This window comes from Schistocerca cancellata, chromosome 4, assembly GCF_023864275.1.
Source record: "Schistocerca cancellata isolate TAMUIC-IGC-003103 chromosome 4, iqSchCanc2.1, whole genome shotgun sequence".
NCBI classification, from domain to species: Eukaryota; Metazoa; Arthropoda; class Insecta; order Orthoptera; family Acrididae; genus Schistocerca; species Schistocerca cancellata.
In genome coordinates, this window is record NC_064629.1 from 450,406,036 (window position 1) to 450,428,716 (window position 22,681).

The 22,681-nt window shown below is 36.1% G+C and overlaps 1 protein-coding gene across 1 annotated transcript in view; it reads left to right on the forward strand.

The window, feature by feature from the left end:
- The window catches only part of LOC126184246 (uncharacterized), a 175,832-nt gene extending 153,462 nt beyond the window's left edge, over positions 1-22,370 (forward strand). Inside the window, exons 7-9 of the mRNA XM_049926615.1 lie at positions 11,342-11,530; positions 12,078-12,218; positions 21,579-22,370. Of these exons, the coding sequence (XP_049782572.1) occupies positions 11,342-11,530; positions 12,078-12,218; positions 21,579-21,728 (480 nt within the window). The 3' untranslated portion in view covers positions 21,729-22,370. The remainder of the gene's footprint in view (positions 1-11,341; positions 11,531-12,077; positions 12,219-21,578) is intronic.
- The last annotated feature ends 311 nt before the right edge of the window (positions 22,371-22,681 follow it).

The window sequence follows — 22,681 nt, forward strand, 5'->3', positions numbered from 1 at the left end:
TTGTCATTTTCTCTTGTATTCCAGTTGTCCTTTTCTTATAATATTGTTGCCATATATGTCAGTGTAAAAGGTGTGGTGTAGTTCCCTCAATTCTTCTTTGATATTATTAGCATCACTTATTTGAGGTGCATTAGCAATCAGCATGTGCAGGACAGAATACTTTTTGAGCTGTGTGCTCATGGCTCTCCACTTCCAGGTACTGCCTTCTGGAACACCATGTCTCTTGGACTACCACTGGTGGTTCTGTACACTTTCATGTCCAGAAATGGTATTACACTGTTATTTTCAGTTTTGTGCATGAATTGTATGTTCTTATGCAGGCTGTTAAAGTGCTGATGGAAGTTTCTCAATTCCACTTCCTCATGTAGACAGATAACGAATGTGTTGTCCGCATACTGTAGCTTACAATGGAATTGTAATGGCATGGAAACTAGGGCTATTTGCTCAAAAGCTGCCATGAGGTGGTCCACACTAACTGGGGAGACAGGGGAGCCCATCACCATTCCATTTAATTGCTTGTAATGTTTTCCCTGTCATGTGAGGTACACCGATGACAGTCATAAGCCGGTTCTAGGCGCTACAGTCTGGAACCGCACGACCGCTACGGTCGCAGGTTCGAATCCTGCCTCGGGCATGGATGTGTGTGATGTGCTTAGGTTAGTTAGGTTTAATTAGGTTTAATTAGTTCTAAGTTCTAGGTGACTGATGACCTCAGAAGTTGAGTCGCATAGTGCTCAGAGCCATTTGACAGTCATAAGCACACCAAATGAGATATCAGATGGGATCTGCTCCTCTAGGATGTGAATGGTATCCTGTATAGGTATACTGGTGAAGAGAAAGTTGATGATGTTGAAACTGACTATAATGTCAGTTGGTTGTACACTATGTGATCAAAAGTATCCACACACCTGGCTGAAAATGACTTAACAGTTTGTGGCACTCTCCATCAATAATACTGGAATTCAGTATGGTGTTGGCCCACCCTTAGCCTTGATAACAGCTACCACTCTTTCAGGCACACATTCAGCCAGGTGCTGGAAGGTTTCTTGGGGAATGGCAGCCCATTCTTCATGGAGTGATGCACTGAGGAGAGGTATCAATGTCGGTCAATGAGGCCTGGCACGAAGTCGGTGTTCCAAAACATCCCTAAAGTGTTCGATAGGATTCAGGTCAGGACTCTGTGCAGGCCAGTCCATTAGAGGGATGTTATTGTTATGTAACCACTCCACCACACACCATGCATTATGAACAGGTGACCAATCATGTTGAAAGATGCAATCACCATCCCCGAATGGCTCTCGACAGTGGGAAGCAAGAAGGTGCTTAAAACATCATTGTAGGCCAGTGCTGTGATAGTGCCATGCAAAACAACAAGGACTGCAAACCCCCTCTATTTAAAACATGACCACACCATAACAGCACCGCCTCTGAATTTTACTGTTGGCACTACACAAGCTGGCTGATGACGTTCACCAGGCATTCGCCATACTCCCACCCTACCATCAGCTCGCCACATTGTGTATCGTGATTTGTCACTCCACACGATGTTTTTCCACTGTTCAATCATCCAATATTTATGCTCCTTACACCAAGTGAGGCATCGTTTTGAATTTACCAGCATGATGTGTGGTTAACAAGCAGCCACTTGACAATGAAATCCAAATTCTCTCACCTCCTGGTCTGGATAGATGTCTGCCCATTACGCATTACAACTCTATTCAACCATCGATGGTCTCTGTCAGTCAACAGATGAAGCCAGCCTGTACACTTTTGTGCTGTATGTGTCCCTTCACCTTTCCACTTCACTGTCACATCTGAAACAGTGGACCTAGTGATGTATAGACCTGTGGAAATCTTGTGTACAGACTTATGACACAAGTGACACCCAATCACCTGACCAGGTTCAAAGTCTGTGAGTTTTGTGGAGCAACCCCATTCTGCTCTCTCATGATGTCTAATGCACTGCTGAGGTCACTGATGTGGAGTACCTGACAGTAGGTGGCAGCACAATGCACTTAATATGAAAAACGTATATTTTTGGGGGTTTCCAGATACTTTTGATCACATAGTGTATCTTCTATTCCCTTATCAGTTAAACAAAGTGGGAAGAATCCTCCATGTAAGCCTTGGGCGATTTGTAAGATGGCTAAAATGTCAGTTTTATAGTTTATATATTTTAAAGTATTTTATATTTGATACAAAGGTGAGGTACAACATGCAGAAGAATTTTAGTCATCTTTACACTGGGCATGAAAGCCTGTGTAGTTGGATTAATATCATATTTTGACAACCTAAGAGTATTGTGTGTCAGCTCTTCTTTATCTCCTGCAAGCGATGGCAACAGATAATGAATTCTGAGCTTAATGTTACTCATCTCAATGAAAGCATGCATCCACAATGTGCATGTGTTACTTTTCTTCACAATGACGCAACTGGAAGGACACGGTCCATGGAGGAGGTTCTCATGGCTCAATTCTAAGGCATATGTTGCAGTGTGTTAGTGGGGGTTTCACCTAGGGAAAATCTTTGTCAATGCCAAAACTAACACTGACACTATCATTGTGCTGCATGATGCTTTATGTGACAGGTGCATAAAAAAGTAGGCTCTGAACGTCTGACTTCGCCATGAAAATTTGCAACCAAATGATGAGACTTTTATTTGAGACATTATTGCACATTTTGGCTGGGAGTTAAATCGGTCCTGATCTTGCACTACTGTACTTCCCATCTACCTGGCCTATTGCAGAGAGCTTTAAGTAAGACACCATTATCACAATGGTAATCTGTATGCTCAAGCTCTGGACACATACGAATGAGGCATTTTGAAAACTGTAGCCCAGTGAAAGAAATGTACATATTTAGAAATTTTATGTGCATGTAAATGTATTGTGAAATTATATTGTTAAGTAATTTTCAGTTGACTCTAACAATATATTATTAACTGTATCATTTGTTGCTCCTTGATTTCTGTCCTAAATTATATGAAAAGCTGTAGAATGGATCATTTCAACTAAAATTCTCAGCAGTCAGATCACATTGGGAAAACAAAACTCTCTCTCTCTCTCTCTCTCTCTCTCTCTCTCTCTCTCTCTCTCTCTCTCTCTCTCTCTGAGTCATTACAGTGCTGTGCATTTTTAAATACAGAACTTACATAATGCATATATCTTCAGAAAAAAATGAGGAGCTCTGCATTAACTTATCATTCATCTCATTGACAACAAGGAATGTTTCTAATGATCTTTTCTGTTCTATGTGACCATTTCCTTTTAAATTACTTGTAGGAACATCAAGTTTTGCAATTAGTCATTTTCAGCTAATTGTTCAGTTTTAAAATGCAACTGCAATTGAAGAAGGGTTCAGCTATTTCATAACTGAACCATTACCAACTTTCTCTATAAATACTGCAGAGAAAAATTGTTTTGCATTTTATAAATGCTTTTCTATGTCAAGATTTTAAACATGGCTAAAACAGCAACTGTTGAAATTCTTCACGATAAAGGATGACAGCCAAGACAGTTACAGGATAAAAATTTATTAAAATTCTTGACCAAGGTTTCTGTATATATAAATATACCTTCATCACAAGTAAAAAATCCTGAACAGGAAGACACTTTCATTAGCAAAACCTTAGCATCGAAAATGAGAAACACTAAAGTTTAAGTAACAGTGAAATTACCAAAGTAATACAGGCACAAAATCTTTTAGTTACTTACTAAAATTACATCATGCAATGGAGATTAATAAAACAATTGTGCCAAAGGTGTCGTCAATAATTAAGACATCATCTTCATTTGTACAACATGACTATAGGCACAGGGTCAATGCGAACAGTTTAGCACCAGTACATCGCCTATGAACTATCCAGACAAGAGTGTGAAAGCACTAGGGCAGATGGTTTCGCTGAGAGGGGGCACTTGTGGTATGTGCCAGACACTCGCGCACATTAAAATCCATGGATACATACATAAGCGCATCAAAATTATTAAAAGTTGTGCTAATTCAAATCTTCTGTCTTATGAAATAAAACATATCAGACCATTTAAAAACATTTATGTAAAATAGAAAATATGGAAGCAATTTACCTGTGTCCTAGTGTCAAACAGATGAAGCCTGCACTATGGAACACATCTAATGAGAGAGGGCACTAGTGTAATGCGCGAGAATCTCGCGTAAAGTAGGTGGTGAAATACATACTAGCAAAAACAACCAGAATGTTACAGTAAAACGAAACCATCTGTCGTTGTGAATAAAAACATACTAGTCAATTAACCACACATACACATCGAAAATCACTAACAGCAAACATCAAAAATACATAAAGTCCCAACAAGACAGGAAAAGTGCATTTCACCGGCATCAACAAGCAAGAAAACTACCTTCTAGTCAGCCAGACTATATTACATTAAGGCAAGGAGGGGTTTGAAACTATCTAAAAAATTTTTGTTACTAAGCTGCATCTGTTCATTAAGAACAAAACCATCTTTTAGAGACAGATGCCTGAAAATCTCTAATTCTTCGAGCAAGTCCAGTTTGTAACCCTTATTCACTTCATGAAGCAGTTCTACATCATCCAGTTTAGGTGACGTATGCTGTAAGAGCCATAGATGTTCTGCAAATGTGGAATTATGTACGTTTTCCCCATTTTTACCTAGCATGTTTTACTCTAACATTCTGGTTGTTTTTGCTAGTATGTATTTCACCACCTACGTTACGTGAGATTCTCGCGCATTACACTAGTGCCCTCTCTCGTTAGATGTGTTCCATAGTGCAAGCTTGATCTGTGTGGCACTAGGACACAGGTAAATTGCTTCCATATTTTCTATTTTACATAAATGTATTTAAATGGTCTGATATGTTTTATTTAATAAGACAGAAGATTTGAATTAGCTCAACTTTTAATAATTTTGATGCACTTATGTATGTATCCATGGATTTTAATGTGTGCGAGTGTCTGGCACATACCTCAAGTGCCCTCTCTCGGCGAAACCATCTGCCCTAGTGCTTTCACACTCTTGTCTTGATAGTTCATAGGCGAAGTACTGGTGCTAAACTGTTCGCATTGACCCTGTGCCTATAGCCATGTTGTACAAATGGAGATGATGTCTTAATTATTGACGACGCCTTTGGCACAATTTTTTTTATTAATCTCCATTGCATGATGTAATTTTAGTAAGTAACTAAAAGATTTCATGCCTGTATTACTTTGGTAAGTTCACTGTTACTTAAGCTTTAGTGTTTCTCATTTTTGATGCTAAGGTTTTGCTAATGAAAGTGTCTTCCTGTTCAGGATTTTTTACTTGTGATGAAGGTATATTTATATATACAAAAACCTTGGTCAAGAATTTTAATAAAAATTTTTATCCTGCAACTGTTTTGGCTGTCATCCTTTATCGTGAAGCTTTTCTATGTATTAGAACTGCCAAATGTTTTGATTTATGTTGTTTTTTACTTAAATATTTCAAATAAAAGTGTCTATTAGATTGAGAAAGAATAATCTGTGGGTCACAGCAGACATAACTGTTCTATTTAGCACTATATTTACTTACAGTTTTCATGTGCTGTTATTTTTGTGGTCCATTCTTTCAATGGAGATCAGTAATGGTAACTAACACAGACATTCAGTCATGTGAATACTTATGTACTTTAGATATAATGTTAACATTACACACACCATTGAGATAATGTTGCACTTATAATACTCAGTCATTTTATCTATCTCCATGGCTGATCAATCAGTTTATGTGAGTGTCACACATAGACCACCATATGATCTCCAATATTAACAGTTTTTTTTCCCTTGGTGGCAGTAGTGTGACAGGTTTCTCTCAGCATTAATCATACAACTGAAGAGTCCCTTATAGGAAAAGTACTTGCTCCAATTTCAAAAGGCAACATTAATGGACAGGAGGGCAGTATTCTAATCACATGCACCTCCAGTTCTATTTTACAGTCATTCATTATCATTCCAAAAGCTATCAGTACACTGAAATAAATACTAACCAATTATTAGTAGAGAAAAACAACTACATACTGTGAAATCAGTAACTATTTCTGAAGTAGCATCTTTTCTGCAAAATTTACTGTGTTTATTTGTAACATTTCTAATGACAGATAGAGTATAATAGATTAATGATACTCAGTTTTTAATACTGCCTATTGTGGTAGTTTCTTACTTACTCCTCAACATAATTCTTATCTAGCAATGGAAAGTCCAGGTTGGAATGTCAAGAATATTACGAGAGGTATTTGTTGCTACTCACCATAAAAATATCACACTGAGCGGCAGGCAGGGACTATGAAAAGACTGTTACACAATGAGCTTTTAATCAAAGCCTTCTTCAGAAAGGGAACACCTACTCTTACAAGCAAGCCCACCTAGCACACACATGACCGTTAGCTCTAGCTGCCCTTGAGGCAGTGGTCACATGTGCGTGAGTTTGTGTGCTTGTGTGATTGTGAGTGTGTTTTATGTATGAATCAGTTACTTAATTGACTAATTAATGAGTGAACACAATCTTAAAAGTTGGGAGAAAATGTTCTGATCATATGCCCTTTGAGTACGGTCATCCATTGTTGTCTTATGTAGACAGTATTGTGGTAAATGGTAAACTGCGCTATGTATTACATAACTTAGAACCACAGAGTTTACTGTAATGTTAGATAGTTCATGTGGTGTGTAGAATTAGAAATTAACAGACAATTGATATTCTGTTTTTTGTTATTACACAATGATTTTATTGTAATTTACAGATCATTCTGCATTTACATGTACCCTTTGTGCCTGTGATGTACTGCTTTGAGAGAAAGAAAATGAGAGTGCTCTCATTAGCAATCAGTTATGTACTGTGGCATGTTAGTGTATTACTGTGTATCAACCTTAAACTGTGTTTTTATACTGTGACAAGTTTCATCAAAATCGATCAACTCGGTGTCAGTGACTGAGGCTGCAAATGTGTTTTTACACCCTGCCAGAATATATCATGTACAATGTCTGGTACAAAAAATGTAAGACTGATACTGCATCACACAAAGCAAGGTCCATGTGATTACTAGCGTCAGAAAGGCATTGTTATTAGATTAGAATCACCCTGTTTTGAAGTCAAAATAACAGAAGAGCCCCACAAAATGCTTAACTATGCACTGAAAAGTAAGGTTAGCTTATTTCATCAAAATTAAATTAAAATAATTAATAAGGTAGAAGAGCTGCTTGTCTGTTTGGAAAATTTAGAGAACTCTGAGAAGACAGACATCCTGTGCCTATCTGACCACTACATAACTACAGGGTTAGATAAGTAACATATAAAAGATTACACCCTATCAACTTACTCACGCAGAACTAATATGGGTAAAGGAGGAGTTGTTACATATATTAATAAAGAACACAAGTTCGAAAACATTGAGAAAAATAGAAGTATGTGTTTGTGAATTAATACTGAAAAATATTTCACTTTTAATTGTAACTGCATATAGATCCCTACGGGGAAATTTTGAACTGTTTATGAGGAATCTGGTTTCTTTACTGTGCTGTCTATCAGACAGCAGCAAGCGGTTAATAGTCTGTGGTGACTTGAATGTAGATGATCATGACTGGAAAAATGATCAGTAAACCTTATTTGGATCCTACAAAATATTCCCAGTAATTAACTTTCCAACATGGGCACATAAAGACAGTAGGACTCTAATTGATAATGTTTTCCTAGGTGAGGCTCAAAGCAAGAAAGTAACTGTTTACCCAGTAGCAAATGCTGTGTCTGATCATGATGCACAGTTATTTGGGATAAATAACATAGTGCCATACAGTATGGTTACCCATTAATGGAAATCAGTTAGAATAATTGATAACTCCAGGACAAATGCTTTTAAGAATGGTTTACAAGATATATCCTGGGATGAAATTTATATTCTAGGCACTACAATCTGGAACCGCGTGACTGCTATGGTCGCAGGTTCGAATCCTGCCTCAGGAATGGATGTGTGTTATGTCCTTAGGTTAGTTAGGTTTAAGTAGTTCTAAGTTATAGGGGACTGATGACCTCAGAAGTTAAGTCCCATAGTGCTCAGAGCCATTTGAACCATTTTTGATGAAATTTATAATGCACTGAATGTGAACATGAGGTTAGGTTAGGTTAGGTTAGGTTAGGTTAGGTTAGGTTAGGTTAGAATCTATTCACTAATAAATTCATATCATTATTTGAAAATAAATTTCTGCATAAGCTAATCAGAAAAATTACATTAAACAGCCATGTAAAAAAAAAAAAAAAAAAAAAAAAAGAGGAATAGATGACTAGAGATCCTGCAGTAGTTACGCACTACAGAATCTACTCAAAATTATTAAGAAAGTTATTAAAGAACCAAGGAACATGGGCATAATGTTAGAAATCAGTAATTCTGACAACAGACTGAAGGATGTATGGAATGTAGTGAAATGAGAGACACGGCAACCAGCCACAGAACAGGACAACATTACTATTGAACTGGGTGCAAGGGCTATAAATGATGGGTCACCAGTAGCAAATACATATAATACACATTTTTAAATATAGGTGAAAGCAATTTATAGTATGTAGTATAAATGCCATACAGGTCCAAACAGTTCAAAAGAGAAATTGCAGCAGTATGTGGAAAAAGTAACTCTCATAAAATTCAATCATATGAATGTATCACCAACTTTTCCTTCTGAAACAAAGAAATCATTTGGTTTTGATGGTGTTTCCAATAGTTTCCCATATAATAAGCCTGATCTTATCTGAAACTAGCTCAAGCCATTTTCCAGAGAGACTGAAATATGCTATTGTTAAAGCCCTCTTTAAGAAAGGTGATAAGAAAAATGTCAGAAACTACCAACTGGTTTCACTGCTGACATTATTTTCCACAATCTTTGAGAAGGTGATATATTCTAGAATAATATCTCGTCTTGATAACAATAATATGCTCAGCAAATCACAGTTTGGGTTTCAGAAGAATAATTGCTCTATTTAGAAAGCCATTTACATGTTCACTCACCAAATTTTACAAACATTACATAGTAAAGTTGCACTGGCTAGTATTTTCTGTGACCTATCAAAGCTATTTGACTGTGTGAATCACAGTATTCTTGTAGATAAATTGAGGTTTTATGGGATTGATGGTGTAGCCAACCAGTGGATAATGCCATATCAAATCAAAAGAGTGCAGAAAGTTATATGTAGTAATTCAACCAATATAATCAGTAAATGTAATTCTGACTGTGCAGAAATCTCATATGGGGTCCCCAAAGGCTCAATTTTAGGTCCACTATTGTTCTTCATATATGTAAATGATCTTTGAATTGAATTGAATTGAATTTTATTTGATCCTGTAAGATTACATTGTGTACAGTAAATGTACGTGTAATATAGGACATGTCAAAGTATTAACATTCTTTATCACTTATTTTTCTACACCTTTAGCTTACATTTTTACATCACTGATAATGAGTAACAATATATACAAATTTAATGGCATAAGTATTCTGCAACACTGTAAAACTCTTTTTCAATGAGATAGTCTTTAAGTTTCTTTGGAAAGTCATTGTGAAGTACACTATCCTGCAGGGTTTTGGGCAGACTTCTTAGTAGTCTGATACCAGAGTACCGGGGTCCTTTTTCTAGCATTGCCAGTCGGTGGGGTATGCTCCGTACTTCATTCTTCTTTCTTGTATTGTGGGTGTGTACACTAGCATTTGTAATCCAGTCCTCACTACTTTTTGTGATGTACATTATTGTTTTGTATATATACAACGATGAAAAAGTTAAGATACCTAAATTCTTGAAACAGTTTCTGCATCTCCTGTCTAATACAGAACAAGCAGAATTAGACAATGTTCTTAACTAAGTTGTTTTAGGAGTTCAAAAATATGCTTTTCCTATTTAAATTATCATCGATATGGGCACCTAAGAATTTTGAACTTTTCACCATATTTATTCTTCACTGGTTTTCTGTTAATGGTCTCATGCTCAATTTTAAAAAGACACAACAAACTCAGTTCTGCACATCTAACAGTACTACACCAGTGATAATTGTAACTCATGATAAGAAAACAATAAATATGGTGAAAAGTTCAAAATTCTTAGGTGTCCATATTGATGAGAATTTAAATAGGAAAAGCATATTTTTGAACTCCTAAAACAACTTAGTTAAGCTACATTTGCACTTAGAATCATTGCAAAGCTTAGGAAGAGATAAATCAGTAAGTTGACATATTTTGAATATTTTCATTCAATAATGTCATACAGAACAACGTTCTGGGATAACTCATCTTTAAGAAAGAAAGTCTTCATTGGTCAAAAATGTGCTGTAAGAATAATATGATGTGCTCAGCCACAATGATCTTGTAGACACCTGTTTAAGATGTTGGGCATCCTGACTAATGCTTCACAGTATATTTATTCCCTCCTGAAGCTTATTGTAAATAATCCACTACAGTTCAAAAGGATCAATGATGTACATAATTAATACCAGAAGAAAAAATGACATTCATTACTCCTATTAAGGTTGTCTTTAGCACAAAAAGGTGTGCATGATGCTGCAACAAAAATTTTTGAGCACTTACCCAGTGATATAAAATGTCTGACAGACAGCAAAGTAAAAATCGAAAACAAACTGAGGAAGTTTCTCCTTGACAATTCCTTCTATCCCATAGAATAATTTTTATTATTGTTATGTGTAAAAGGTGATGGATAGGAATTAATTACTCATGTATGTCTATTTAATAAAATTAAAATAAAGTAAAAAAATTATATATTTTCAGCATGTAGCCATATTTAAAAATTAATTTGTGGTGTGAATGTAAAATGGCATTCCACATCATTATAATGATACAGTCAAATCCACAGTGTGTAAGAGCTCAGAACTTCTGCTGGAGACAGCTGACATGCTCTTTGGGATCTTTAGCCTCTGCTAGAAGACTAAGATGTTATTTTACCAAATATATGCATTGACAGGTTGTCACATTGCCCAAGAATGCCTGCATCCTTTCCTCCCTCTGCTGAAAACATTTAATGCATTTCATTTAAGATGGCTCTGGATCTCCACCATTTTTACCTTCCAGCAGAGTGCAACAACACATCTGTAGTAAAATGGTGCCACTGAGATGATTAGATTTGATGAAACTTGTTGCATTGTAGGGATGTGGTTGAAGATAGGAAAACAGTTGCTTACTAATACACTGTGACAGATAGTTTCTTAGTAAAGTGGAAAGTATCATTTCTCTGGTGTTGAAGTAGTAAGTTTTACTAAATGCACATGGATAAAATTTTTAAGAAGGTTAGAGAAGCATATACAAGAAAGGAAAGTAAAACATAACTTTTTTATGTTTTTACAGATTATTAAGGGTCAAAGGTATAACCAGTGTGTAGACTGGTGGTCGTTTGGAATTCTTTTGTATGAAATGCTAATTGGAGTGTCCCCATTTAGTGGCTGTGATGACAATGAATTATTCTGGTCTATTTGCAATGAGACCCCTCACTATCCACGTTTTCTTTCACTGGAAGCCAAAAATATCCTTGTGCTGGTAAGTTAATTGACTGTAACATTTTTATTTCTTTTTCATTGAAGAGCATTTACAGTTTCATAGAATAATAAATAGGCACTAGAGTAAATCAGATAATTTTATTGAGAGATACTCTTTGAGAATAATGGTTTTATGAAGCTCATACAAATTCAATTTTTTGTGGTTAGTTATTCCCTTGTGCACTAAATACATCATGTACTCTGGAATTTTTATTGCAGATACTATTCTTTATTTTAACCAATATTATTAATAATGTTAAATGTACATCAGTGTAGTGTTGTTCGTCTATGAGATGGTATACTTCAACACAGCAATGAAATATATCAATTACATACCAGTACATACCATCAGATTGACAAGCATAATCTTTAATGGAGAATTCCTCTTGGTTAATGTTACATGTCTGTTGTATCTTCAAATTTATTATGGACAACTCCTGTTACATCTGTGTACTACATCAAATTAATTATGCTTACCCATTGACTGTGCAGTATGTCTGTTTTAACAACCAGTTCTCTGTAATATTATAATTCTTAATTAACAACAGCTTTTGGAGAAAGATATCAGCAAACGTTTGGGAACTCCAGAATGCTCAGCTGGCGATGTATGTGATCAACCATTCTTTAGGAACATTGATTGGGATGCCCTTGAGAGAAGAGAACTAGAACCACCCTTCAGACCAAAAGTGGTAAGTAATTATGTTAATTGTGTTCATATGTTATTTCAGATTTATATTAAAAAGTTTAAAAGTGCTGTATGATATGAATAAATTCTGTTTCATATTGGAGCTATAGTGGAGCATGGTAACACATAACATGAAACAGTAAACACGTGCATGATTGCACGCGCGAACACACACACACACACACACACACACACACACACACACACACACACACACACACACGCACCTATGGCAACAGCAAGTCTTGAGACTGCTGTTACCGTTATGTATTACTGTGATCCACATATCAATCTGCCATTGGTGAGTGGTTGCCTTTCCCTACTTTTTGTATTGTTCTATTAAGGAATTTCCATTATTGTTATAATATTCTGTTTATAAACACCAATTTATAGGATTTTTAAAATCTGTCTCATCTGACCATGAATGTTTCCAAGAGAAAGAATTAGCCATTACCTTACAGGACAATTTAAAAGTTCCATTCTTTTGGTTGGGAAATAATCATATTCCTCTTATGTACTATGTTCAAAGCATTTACCAGTAGTTCAAAATTTCCATGTACTGAGTCACTACATGTTATCAGGCACATGCTTACATTTGTTACAATAAGTGAAATGAAGAGTTTTTTATATCCTAATTTTCATCACACCAAAATTTTACATGACGGTGAAAATCTTTGTAAGAATATGTTGAGTTAGAAGTAATAGTTATTTTGTGTGTGTTCCATTTCCATTCAGTAAAAATGGTGGAGGAAAATTTCTGTGGGGGAGAAACAGGAGTTATCAAAGGTTTTATGAATGTGAAGAAAATAAAGGGTATCTCTTCTGAAATTTCTGTGAAGAGGGAGCACTTATGGTTATATATTTTAATTAAATACAATGTTTAAATATTAAATTACTCATATTAATCCAAAAATAGTAGGTTGTGTAGAAGGAACCAGGTTTTCATTTTTTTATTAAGTTCAAAAATAGGAGTACCTAGGAGATGATGACTTAGTAAAGTTGTAAAACATGGAATTTTTTTCATGTGAGCTTCTTAATGCCATTATGCATAAAATCTTCACCTCCTTGTGTAGGTCAATGCTAAGTGCATGTGCTCACATGAATGGAAGATGAAACATACATAATTTAAGCTGTGCTTCTGATTGATAACAATCAGTGTTGGTTTTGGTGGTTTTCACATTTCTATAAGTTCCACAATCCTGCCGCAGAAACACAGTACATAAATCACTGCAACAAGGAAACACATAGATCAAAGAACATTGTATTCAAAAAGATAAGCAGCTGACTGAAAATAAAAATTTTATTCACTACAAGTTTCGATCATATGGGTTACCATCAGGTGTAATAACACGTCTAATCATCATACTTAACATGGATAACTCTGTGTGATCAATAGTAAAATATAGTGTGTGGAGTTATAATACAGGTATAAAAGTGATGAACGATCACTAGCTAGATAAAGAAGGACAAGGGCAGTTCATTAAACTAAGATGAAACTTGGGAATCAGCATGCTGAAAATACATGATCAATTTCATTTTAGCATATATGTAAAACAAGGAAAACATAATGCAGTTAAACTTAAGCATAATTTTACCAATTACATTAAAATACAGTAATTACATAATAATTGTATTTTTAATCTTAATTATCACTAAATATGTTAAATTGTTCTTCACCAGTCTTAATATTCTGTGATGACTATTCCATAATGTGACATGGCTCTATATCCAGAAAACTTAAATCTTAACACCTGAACACTGTATCATTCAGCCCTTTCACATTTTCTGAGGTGAAATAAAATTTATTTAACTTTGCAGAGTTCAAAGGCCATTCAGTTATGATTTTCAGCACTTTTGTGAAATTAATACCAACTTAGTCACTAGAGTGACAACCATATAATTTACACACCAGTCTTCCATTGCCATTATGGTTGTCTCACTATAATAAATCACTATAGTTGTCCTCTAAAAACCTGGTCATGACCATAATCTGGCCAGAAACAACTATTAAACGTCTTTGTATAATTTGCTTTTCTGCGTACAGCTGTGATAGAAATTCTTCTTTTAGGGGAAACTGTTCATTGTTAGCACAAGCTTTAATGTGTTACAAAATGATGCTGTGTGTTTTTAAAAGGTTTAATGTCTGGGCAAAGGAACTATAACTTATTGTAACCAATCATATATAAGTGTACAACCTGTAGCTTTAATCTGTAATAACTGGACTAAACAATTTATAACTTTAATTCTAATAAACTTTTTATTATATTTGGCCTTACTTTGAGGGCACTGGAATTCATCCCTCATTGTTGACATAAGAACAAACAAGAATCATGCTCTGCTTTTTCTCTTTAAGCTTGCAGTACAAAATTCAGACACACTATTTCTTTAAGAGATGCAATCACAATCAGGTCTTAGTCCCTATAGACAGCGGCTATGTGTGTTTGAGTTGGTCTTGTTTCAATGTATGTGTATTATCTACTTCTGGAGGAGGACTTTGTCCAAAACCTGAAATAGCTCTAGTAGTATTTCTCATTGTGCCTGTCCGTGACTCGCTGCTCTATGTAGTGAGTAGCAATACATCCTTTTCATATTGTTTTTATTCCATGATTTGATTTTGTTCTCCTTCTGTAAGTTTAATTGACTAGAGTACAAAGGCAACTAAGATTCTACAAGGTAATATTGACAAGGATCACATCAAGTATGGCCCTAAAAAATATAAATAAAAATATCCTAAGCTTCTAAACCAGTTGATAGGTGGAGTCCACTCTATAAGGCTAAATGTCAATTGCCTTTTTTTCCCAGGTTTACTACAAACTTCTCATCTTATTCTGTACGGATTACTTGCACTGTGCTTCACAAGTCTCCAGTCCAAATTTAAACCTTGTTTTGCTCACTTCAATTTCAGTTCCGATCACTGTTCTATTCATATAAGAACTGCACTCCAAACTCTGAAACAACATAATCGAGGGTCCCAAAGTGTGTTTCCCCTGCACCCAAAATTGTCTACCATGCTCCAATGCACCACTCATATGTCTTATGGACACTGTGTCTGTATCCTCCCAGATACCCAAAACTGCCACTGTCCAAATTTGTTTTTGCATTTTGAACACAAAAGTAAAATCAGATATCTACATCAGTTTACTGCAGTTAACACTAAAAGTACAAAAAACTTGCTTTGCTTGTCCATATATACATATTCCAACTACTGCTATGAATTCCTCATCTTACACTGTGCAATAACAATGTTGTTGTGGCCTCAGAGTCTTTGGCAGTTGCATGCTTCAGTAAAATCTTCCCAGTTTACAAGCCATGTCATCAGGAGGTAAAAACACTGACTATTGTGTCTGGGATGGCATTCCGCTTATATGGATGCAATGGCAGTTTCTGGAATATTCCAAAGAGGGCCAGAGTGATGCACACACAAAAGGCAAGATGGACAGCTCCTAGCAGCTCCAGCCCACCAAGTGATGTCAGATGGTGCAAGGGGCAGTTGCAACATTTGAAACTAATTCTGCCACATCCCTACAGGCACCAAGCTCCTATCTTTGCTTTTGCTCATTGTCCAAAGCATGCCCCGATGCTCTGCTAACAAGGGGAGGGCACAATACTTTGTACATCTTTAGTAGGCCATTAAAACAACATAATGTGCAAGTAATAATTTGGCTTACTCTGTCAGTTCAGAGAAAATTGCAAGAGAAGCTTTACACTTCTATTATGTACCTGATGTATTTGTGCACATACACTACCTATAAGAAGTTAGTGTGGCCATGTAGTCAGAGTTACTGCTTAGTAAGAGGATTGTGGACAAAGTGACTGTTTGAATCCTGCTATCACTCACTTTTTAATCTATATTTTTGTCATCACTTGTCATATTATTTAATGTATGTGACGTTTGAGAGGTAATATAATAGAAAAAAAACACATATATTTTCATGAAGTTTTAGTGAATTTCGTATGTTACTTAACTATTTACTATTTTTAATTAAATTTTCAAGGCAAGGGACAGGCTTGGAAAACCAAGTCAAACTTTGATAAATAATTATGTGAATGACATTAAGTAATACAGTAAGTCACAACATGCCAGACCACAAGAATAATGTACAATTACTTGTCATGTGTGCTCTTGACATCACACATTGCAGGATCATATTTGTCATACAGACATGGAAAACAATTTTAAATGGCATTGAATGAAAGCAGTTTTCCCACATTTACAGGGAATGTTCAGAATTTCTAAGGGAAAACACACCTTGTTGACATTTTTAAAAATTTCTCTTTCTTCCAATAGTTTGGATGCAGACCATATATGACCAGAGATGAAAAGAGCTATAGATTAAAAATTAAGTTTCAATGAGAGTCGAACCAGCACCTCATACGCATTTATTTTATGAAGCTGAAACACTAATCACTTGCTCACCATGAACTCTAACATCCAGCACCTATGCACAGATGCATATGTCACATAATAGACGCGTAAAAATCTTGTGATTTTCTCCGAACTTCCAGAGTAGTGCACCTTACAACTTGCATGTTATTTTGTTTTAATCGCCTGCATAAAGTGTAAAAAGTTTGAAGTAAATCTGTGATCCCAACATCGTGGCCTCCCCTTGTAAGTATGTCTTCTGAGTCTCTGTTAAAACTTTTGCTGTTCTAATTTCAGCTGCTTCTTTTACAACAGAATTCCAATTTGGTGATGTTGATAAGATGACAGTTTTGGCTCAAACATCATGATATTGGGATCTGTTATAAAAGAGGCAGCTGGAATTGAATTAAACAGCAACAATTTTAACAGAGGCTAGGGGTACATGTAGTAGGGCATGGCAGAAGGCTTTGGACATTGAGAGAAAGCAAAGACAGATGCCTGATGTGTGTAGGGATGTGGGAGTAGCAGTTTCAAGTGTGGCAACATCCTCCGGGTGCCATCTGGCATCACTTGGTCCTGCAACAGAATGGATGTGCTAGGAGCTGCCCAACTTGCCTTCAATGGATCTGTCATTTTGGTCCTCTCTGTAGGTGCCAGACATTAGCCTTGCATCTACATAAGCAGAACACCATAACAGTCATGGCAGTCAGCAATTTTAACTGCTGATGCTTATGGCAGTGACAGCTATCAAAAGTTCGAGAGTTTTTTGAAGTGATGTGGCTTGTGAAACAAGAAAATTTTATTGATTAATGGTGTCCCATTAAATTCTGGGTGAACTGTCAGAGATTAGTAACTTGATGCCATGATCTATCCATCTCAAATGACCTTGATGATGAAGGGACTTTAAACCCTGATTTCCCTTCCCACCACAATCATATAGTAAATTTACCATTGCTACCTCTATACATGATTCAAATGTACCCTCTAAGATATCTGTAAAAACAGCATCAGTTAGGCTCATGTAAAAGTAAAATAGCATCTAGAATGCTAAAGGAATCCAGAAAAGATTAAACTACTGCAACCACAGTATGAAATACATACAACAATTAACCTAGCAGGGGCATATTATTAGTAGTTCAGGCTTCGTCATTAATTTACCTGCTTTATTCATGTCAGTACTGACTGTATGAATAAAAAAAATCTTTACTAAAGTGAGAGTCTCTTCCATGCTATATGTTTCCAAAAACCAAATACAGCCCCCATCCTGCAGAACACCAGATCACGTATAATCAGCATCAAGACAAGCTATTAAGTCATGTCTAGTTATATCAACCCTTCCATATCTGATTGTAATAATACATTGTGGCTTCTGCTTTCTTACTATTACCTGTTTAGTAACTGCAAAGGCATATGGGACAGTAGTAGAAGTCAGGTTTATTTTATGTTATTTCTTTATATACATATCCCATTGATCCACTCATGTTTGTGACACGTTAGGATGCAGAACGAGTCAAACACTATAGAAATGTAGATTACATAGAACATAATACAGTTATTGTACAGAAGCAGTTGCATGGGATAAGATATTGTCCAAGGATTAAAACACACACACACACACACACACACACACACACACACACACACACACACACACACAGACAGAGAGAGAGAGAGAGAGAGAGAGAGAGAGAGAGAGAGAGAGAGAGAGAGAGAGAGAAGGAGGAGGAGGGTGAGGGAGGGCTGTATATACATACAATGTCTATGTTTCTGCCTCAAAAAATTCATCTAATGAATGAAAAGATTTTTCAGGTAAATGTGTCTTTCATTTAGCTTTACATAAAACACTGTTACTACATAAGTCTTTGAGGTAGTGTGGTAGGAAATCATATATTTGAACAATGGAATACTGTACACCTTTCTGCACCATGACCATGTTAGTTTTTTGAGATCACAATGGAAGTTAGTCTTCCTTCATGTAATGTGGTCATGGAATGTTTCATTCATTTCAGAGTCAAAAGGATTGTCAACCATGAAACTTATAATCAAATAAATATATTGGGAAGCTATAGAAAATATCTCGAGTGTCTTAAAGAGATTATGATAGGATGTTCTTCGGGATACCCCACAGATCGTTCAGACAGTCTTTTCCTGCAGAAGGAAAATTTTCTTCTAGATTGCTTAAGAAATTTTTCTATTTGTAACATTGTTTCAGCTACTACTGTCATCAGATCAGAACTTACAACCTGTCAAATCAAGATGAAGTTCTTACCTTATGATAGCAGAAGTTGAAACAATTTTATAAACAAAGATGTTTATTACTGACCTAGCCGATTTTATTCACAAAATTTTCACATTGATTGCTGACTCACATAATAAATTTATAATAAAGGTTTTTAACCCAGTAATGTCTTGCTTAATGTCACCAATTTCGCTATTGAACAGAGTAAAATGTTGATAAATATTGTTATACTACAGCCTTATCTTTTCTTTAATGCTAATCTTAAGATGTGACAAATTCTGGTTCATAGCACTAAAGACAGTCCTAGTTTGTAGTAACACCTGTCAAGTTACATCATCGTCTGCAGTACTTGACTTTTTTGTCCTCAACTTCACTTGCATGTACCCTCATTTCTTATTCTGTTTCAGTTCCAACAGAGTTCTAATTTTTGGCAAAATGTTTGGCTTACTTCTCTTTTGTTACTCTCTGGGAATGTTCTTCACCTTGTCTTCCAACTCAGTTTTCCTCTATGTGTTTTTGTTTTGGTCATCAGTCCAAAGACAGGTTTAAAGCAACTCTCCACACACTACTATATCCTGTGTAAGCCTCTTCACCCATGGATAACTACTAGAACCTTTACTATGTGATCAACAGTATCTGGACACCTGGCTGAAAATGACTTAAAAGTTCCTGGTGCCCTCCATCGGTAATTCTGGAATTCAATACAGTGTTGGCCCACCCTTAGCCTTGATGACAGCTGCCACTCTAGCAGGCATGCACTCAATCAGGTGCTGGAAGGTTTTTTGGGGAATGGCAGCCCATTCTTCATGGACTGCTGTGCTGAAGAGAGGTATCAATTTCAGTCGGTGTGGCCTGGCACGATGTCAGCATTCCAAAACAGCCCAAAGGTGTTCTATAGGATTCTGATAAGGACTCTGTGCAGGCCAGTCCATTAGAGGGATGTTACTGTCATGTAACCACTCCACCACAGGCTGTGCATTATGAACAGGTGCTCTATCATGTTGAAAGAGGCAATCACATAATACATTGCTCTTCAACAGTGGGAAGCAAGAAGGTGCTCAAAACATAAATGTAGGCCATTGCTGCAATAGTGCCTTGCAAACCACAAGGGGTACAAACCCCCTCCATGAAAAACATGACCACGGCGCAGCACCACCACCTCTGAATTTTATTGTTGACACTACACACACTGGCAGATGACGTTCACCGGGCATTTGCCATGCCCACACCCTGCCATCAGATCAACACATTGTGTACTGTGTTCGGCACCCCACACGTTTTTCCACTGTTCAATCATCCAATGTTTAAGCTCCTTACACTAAGCAAGGCATTGTTTGGCATTTACCGGCATGATGTGTGGCTTATGAGCAGCCACTTGACCAGGAAACTGAAGTTTTCTCACCTCCCATGTAACTGTCATAGTACTTGCAGTGGATCCTGATGCAATTTGGAATTCATGTGTCTGGATAGATGTCTGCCTATTACACATTATGACCCTCTTCAACTGTCGGCGGTCGCTGTCAGTCAGCAGACAAGGTTGGCCTGTATGCTTTTGTGCTGTACATGTCCCTTCCCATTTCCACTTCACTATCACATCAGAAACAATGCACCTAAGGATGTTTAGGAGTGTGAAAATTTTGCTTACATATGCATGACATAAGTGACACCCAATTACCTGATTCTGCTGTCTCACAATGTCTAATGATTAATGAGGTCGCTGATATGGACTACCTAGCAGAAGGTGGCAGCACAATGCACCTAATATGAAAAACTTTTTTTTTTTTTTTGGGGCGGGGGGGGGGGGGGGGGGTCGGGATACTTCTGATCACATAGTGTACCTCCATTTGGTCTCCCTCTACAATTCCCTCTCCCTCCCCCTTGAGACACACACACACACACACACACACACACACACACACACACACACTCTCTCTCTCTCTCTCTCTCTCTCTCTCTCTCTCTCTCTCCCCCCCCTCCCCCCGTTTCTCCTCAATTACCAAACTGATTATTGCTTCATGCTTCAGTAATTTCCTGTCAATTGATCCCTACTTTGTCAAGTTGTGCAACAAATTTCTTTTTACCTCTTACCTCTAGCCAGCACTCTAACTTAACAGGTTTTGCTTATCCCATAGCCCTTTTTGGCAGACTTTTGTTACCTATTCCTTTCCAAATTGAATTTTTTGGTAGCTTTCATATTAAACACCATCAGATATCATTGCCTGCAGCATATTCCTTCTGTAAGCGCAACACGTCATTTTGATTGACTGATTTCAAGTTCATAATTGATACTGGTCATCTGAATAGGTTGCACTTGAAAGAACATTAAGAGTTACTTACTAAACACCACTACTTGTATACATACCAAAAGTAATATTTGATTTTACTTTATTTCTAGGTCACAAGCGCCAAATTGTACAGTTTAACTTTAGGTCATTAGCTTCAGTGCCTAATTTTTGAACCATAATAATTCATTTTGAATTATGTGAGATGAAGTTTTACAGGACTGAGTGTTATGAATGTCCTTCATAATTGTGTCTATGGAACATGAAAATAAATGAAGGAATACAGTTTATTGTGGATGATGTTCTCAGTATTACTAAAGATAGTGTTGTGTATACCACTATAATATGGCATACTTATGGAAAAATCATTGTTTCATATCATGCTGAATCTTTTATTTACAGTTCAGTATTTTTGCCTAGGTAATTTCTTTTCCAAAGTACTTGAACATTGTCTTTAATTATTTATTGTGTTTGTTGCAGCAACATCCTCTTGATGTACAATATTTTGACACAACTTTCACAACGGAACGAGCACAGTTGACTCCAATTGACAGAGGGATTTTGGAGACAATGGATCAGGCTCAGTTCCATGGATTTTCGTACACAAACCCATATGCAACTGATGTGTAATAGGTGCTACACAACTTGTACATGTATTGTTGGCTAACATCATTTGTGCTGATCAGTGTCTCTTACCTAATGTCTACTATGGCAATTATTTGCATCATGAAGCAATAGAGTAATTGTGTAAATATGGTCATCATGATGTCATGAAAGAATAATACTCATGCGTTACTCTGTGGTGTATTTTTTCTGACATTTTTAGTCAGAATTTGCAGGGAGTTTTTTTCCTAGTTGTCATAATTTGTTGAATTTTTCAAAACTTTTCTAGTGAAATTTGAGACTGATTTCAGCCAGAGCTTGCTTAAAATATGTGTGAAACTTAAGTATTAATGAAAGCTTTTAAATCTTACTAAATGTGTGTGCAAGAAAACTGCAGCCTTGATTCAAAAGCTGAAAGTTATGTTTTATATATGTATAACAACTGTTTTGTTCTGTGCCATACCATTCTGTGTTCTTGTGAGATATTTTTGTTATGTGCTGTTCACCTAAGATGGTAAATTAAGTTTCAGTTTAGTTCATTGTTTTTATATATACACAAATTTTATTTTATCATTCAAAATTGTAAGACTTTACATACACATTTATATCATCTATGTTCTCATTATGGCAATTTTCATTGATTCAATAAAATTTTCATTAATACATGTATATATTTGTTTAAATAACATATATATTGTGTCCAATATATTATGCTGACATTGAAATGTTTCCGTCAAATTCCATGGAAATTCTTTTCACAAACAGTTTTCACATCTGAATAGAAATGAAGTCACAACATGCAACTGTCATTTTAGTAGAGCTTTTTTTTACAATGTACATAAATGTTATAACTTTTTATATTAATTTTCATATCTGACTATGACAGTTCCACCCATTTCTCAATTGCTCTGACACTCCTCAGAGGAAATGTTTTCATCATCTTTGTGTGTCATCATATTACTACTATTATTTTAATCTAG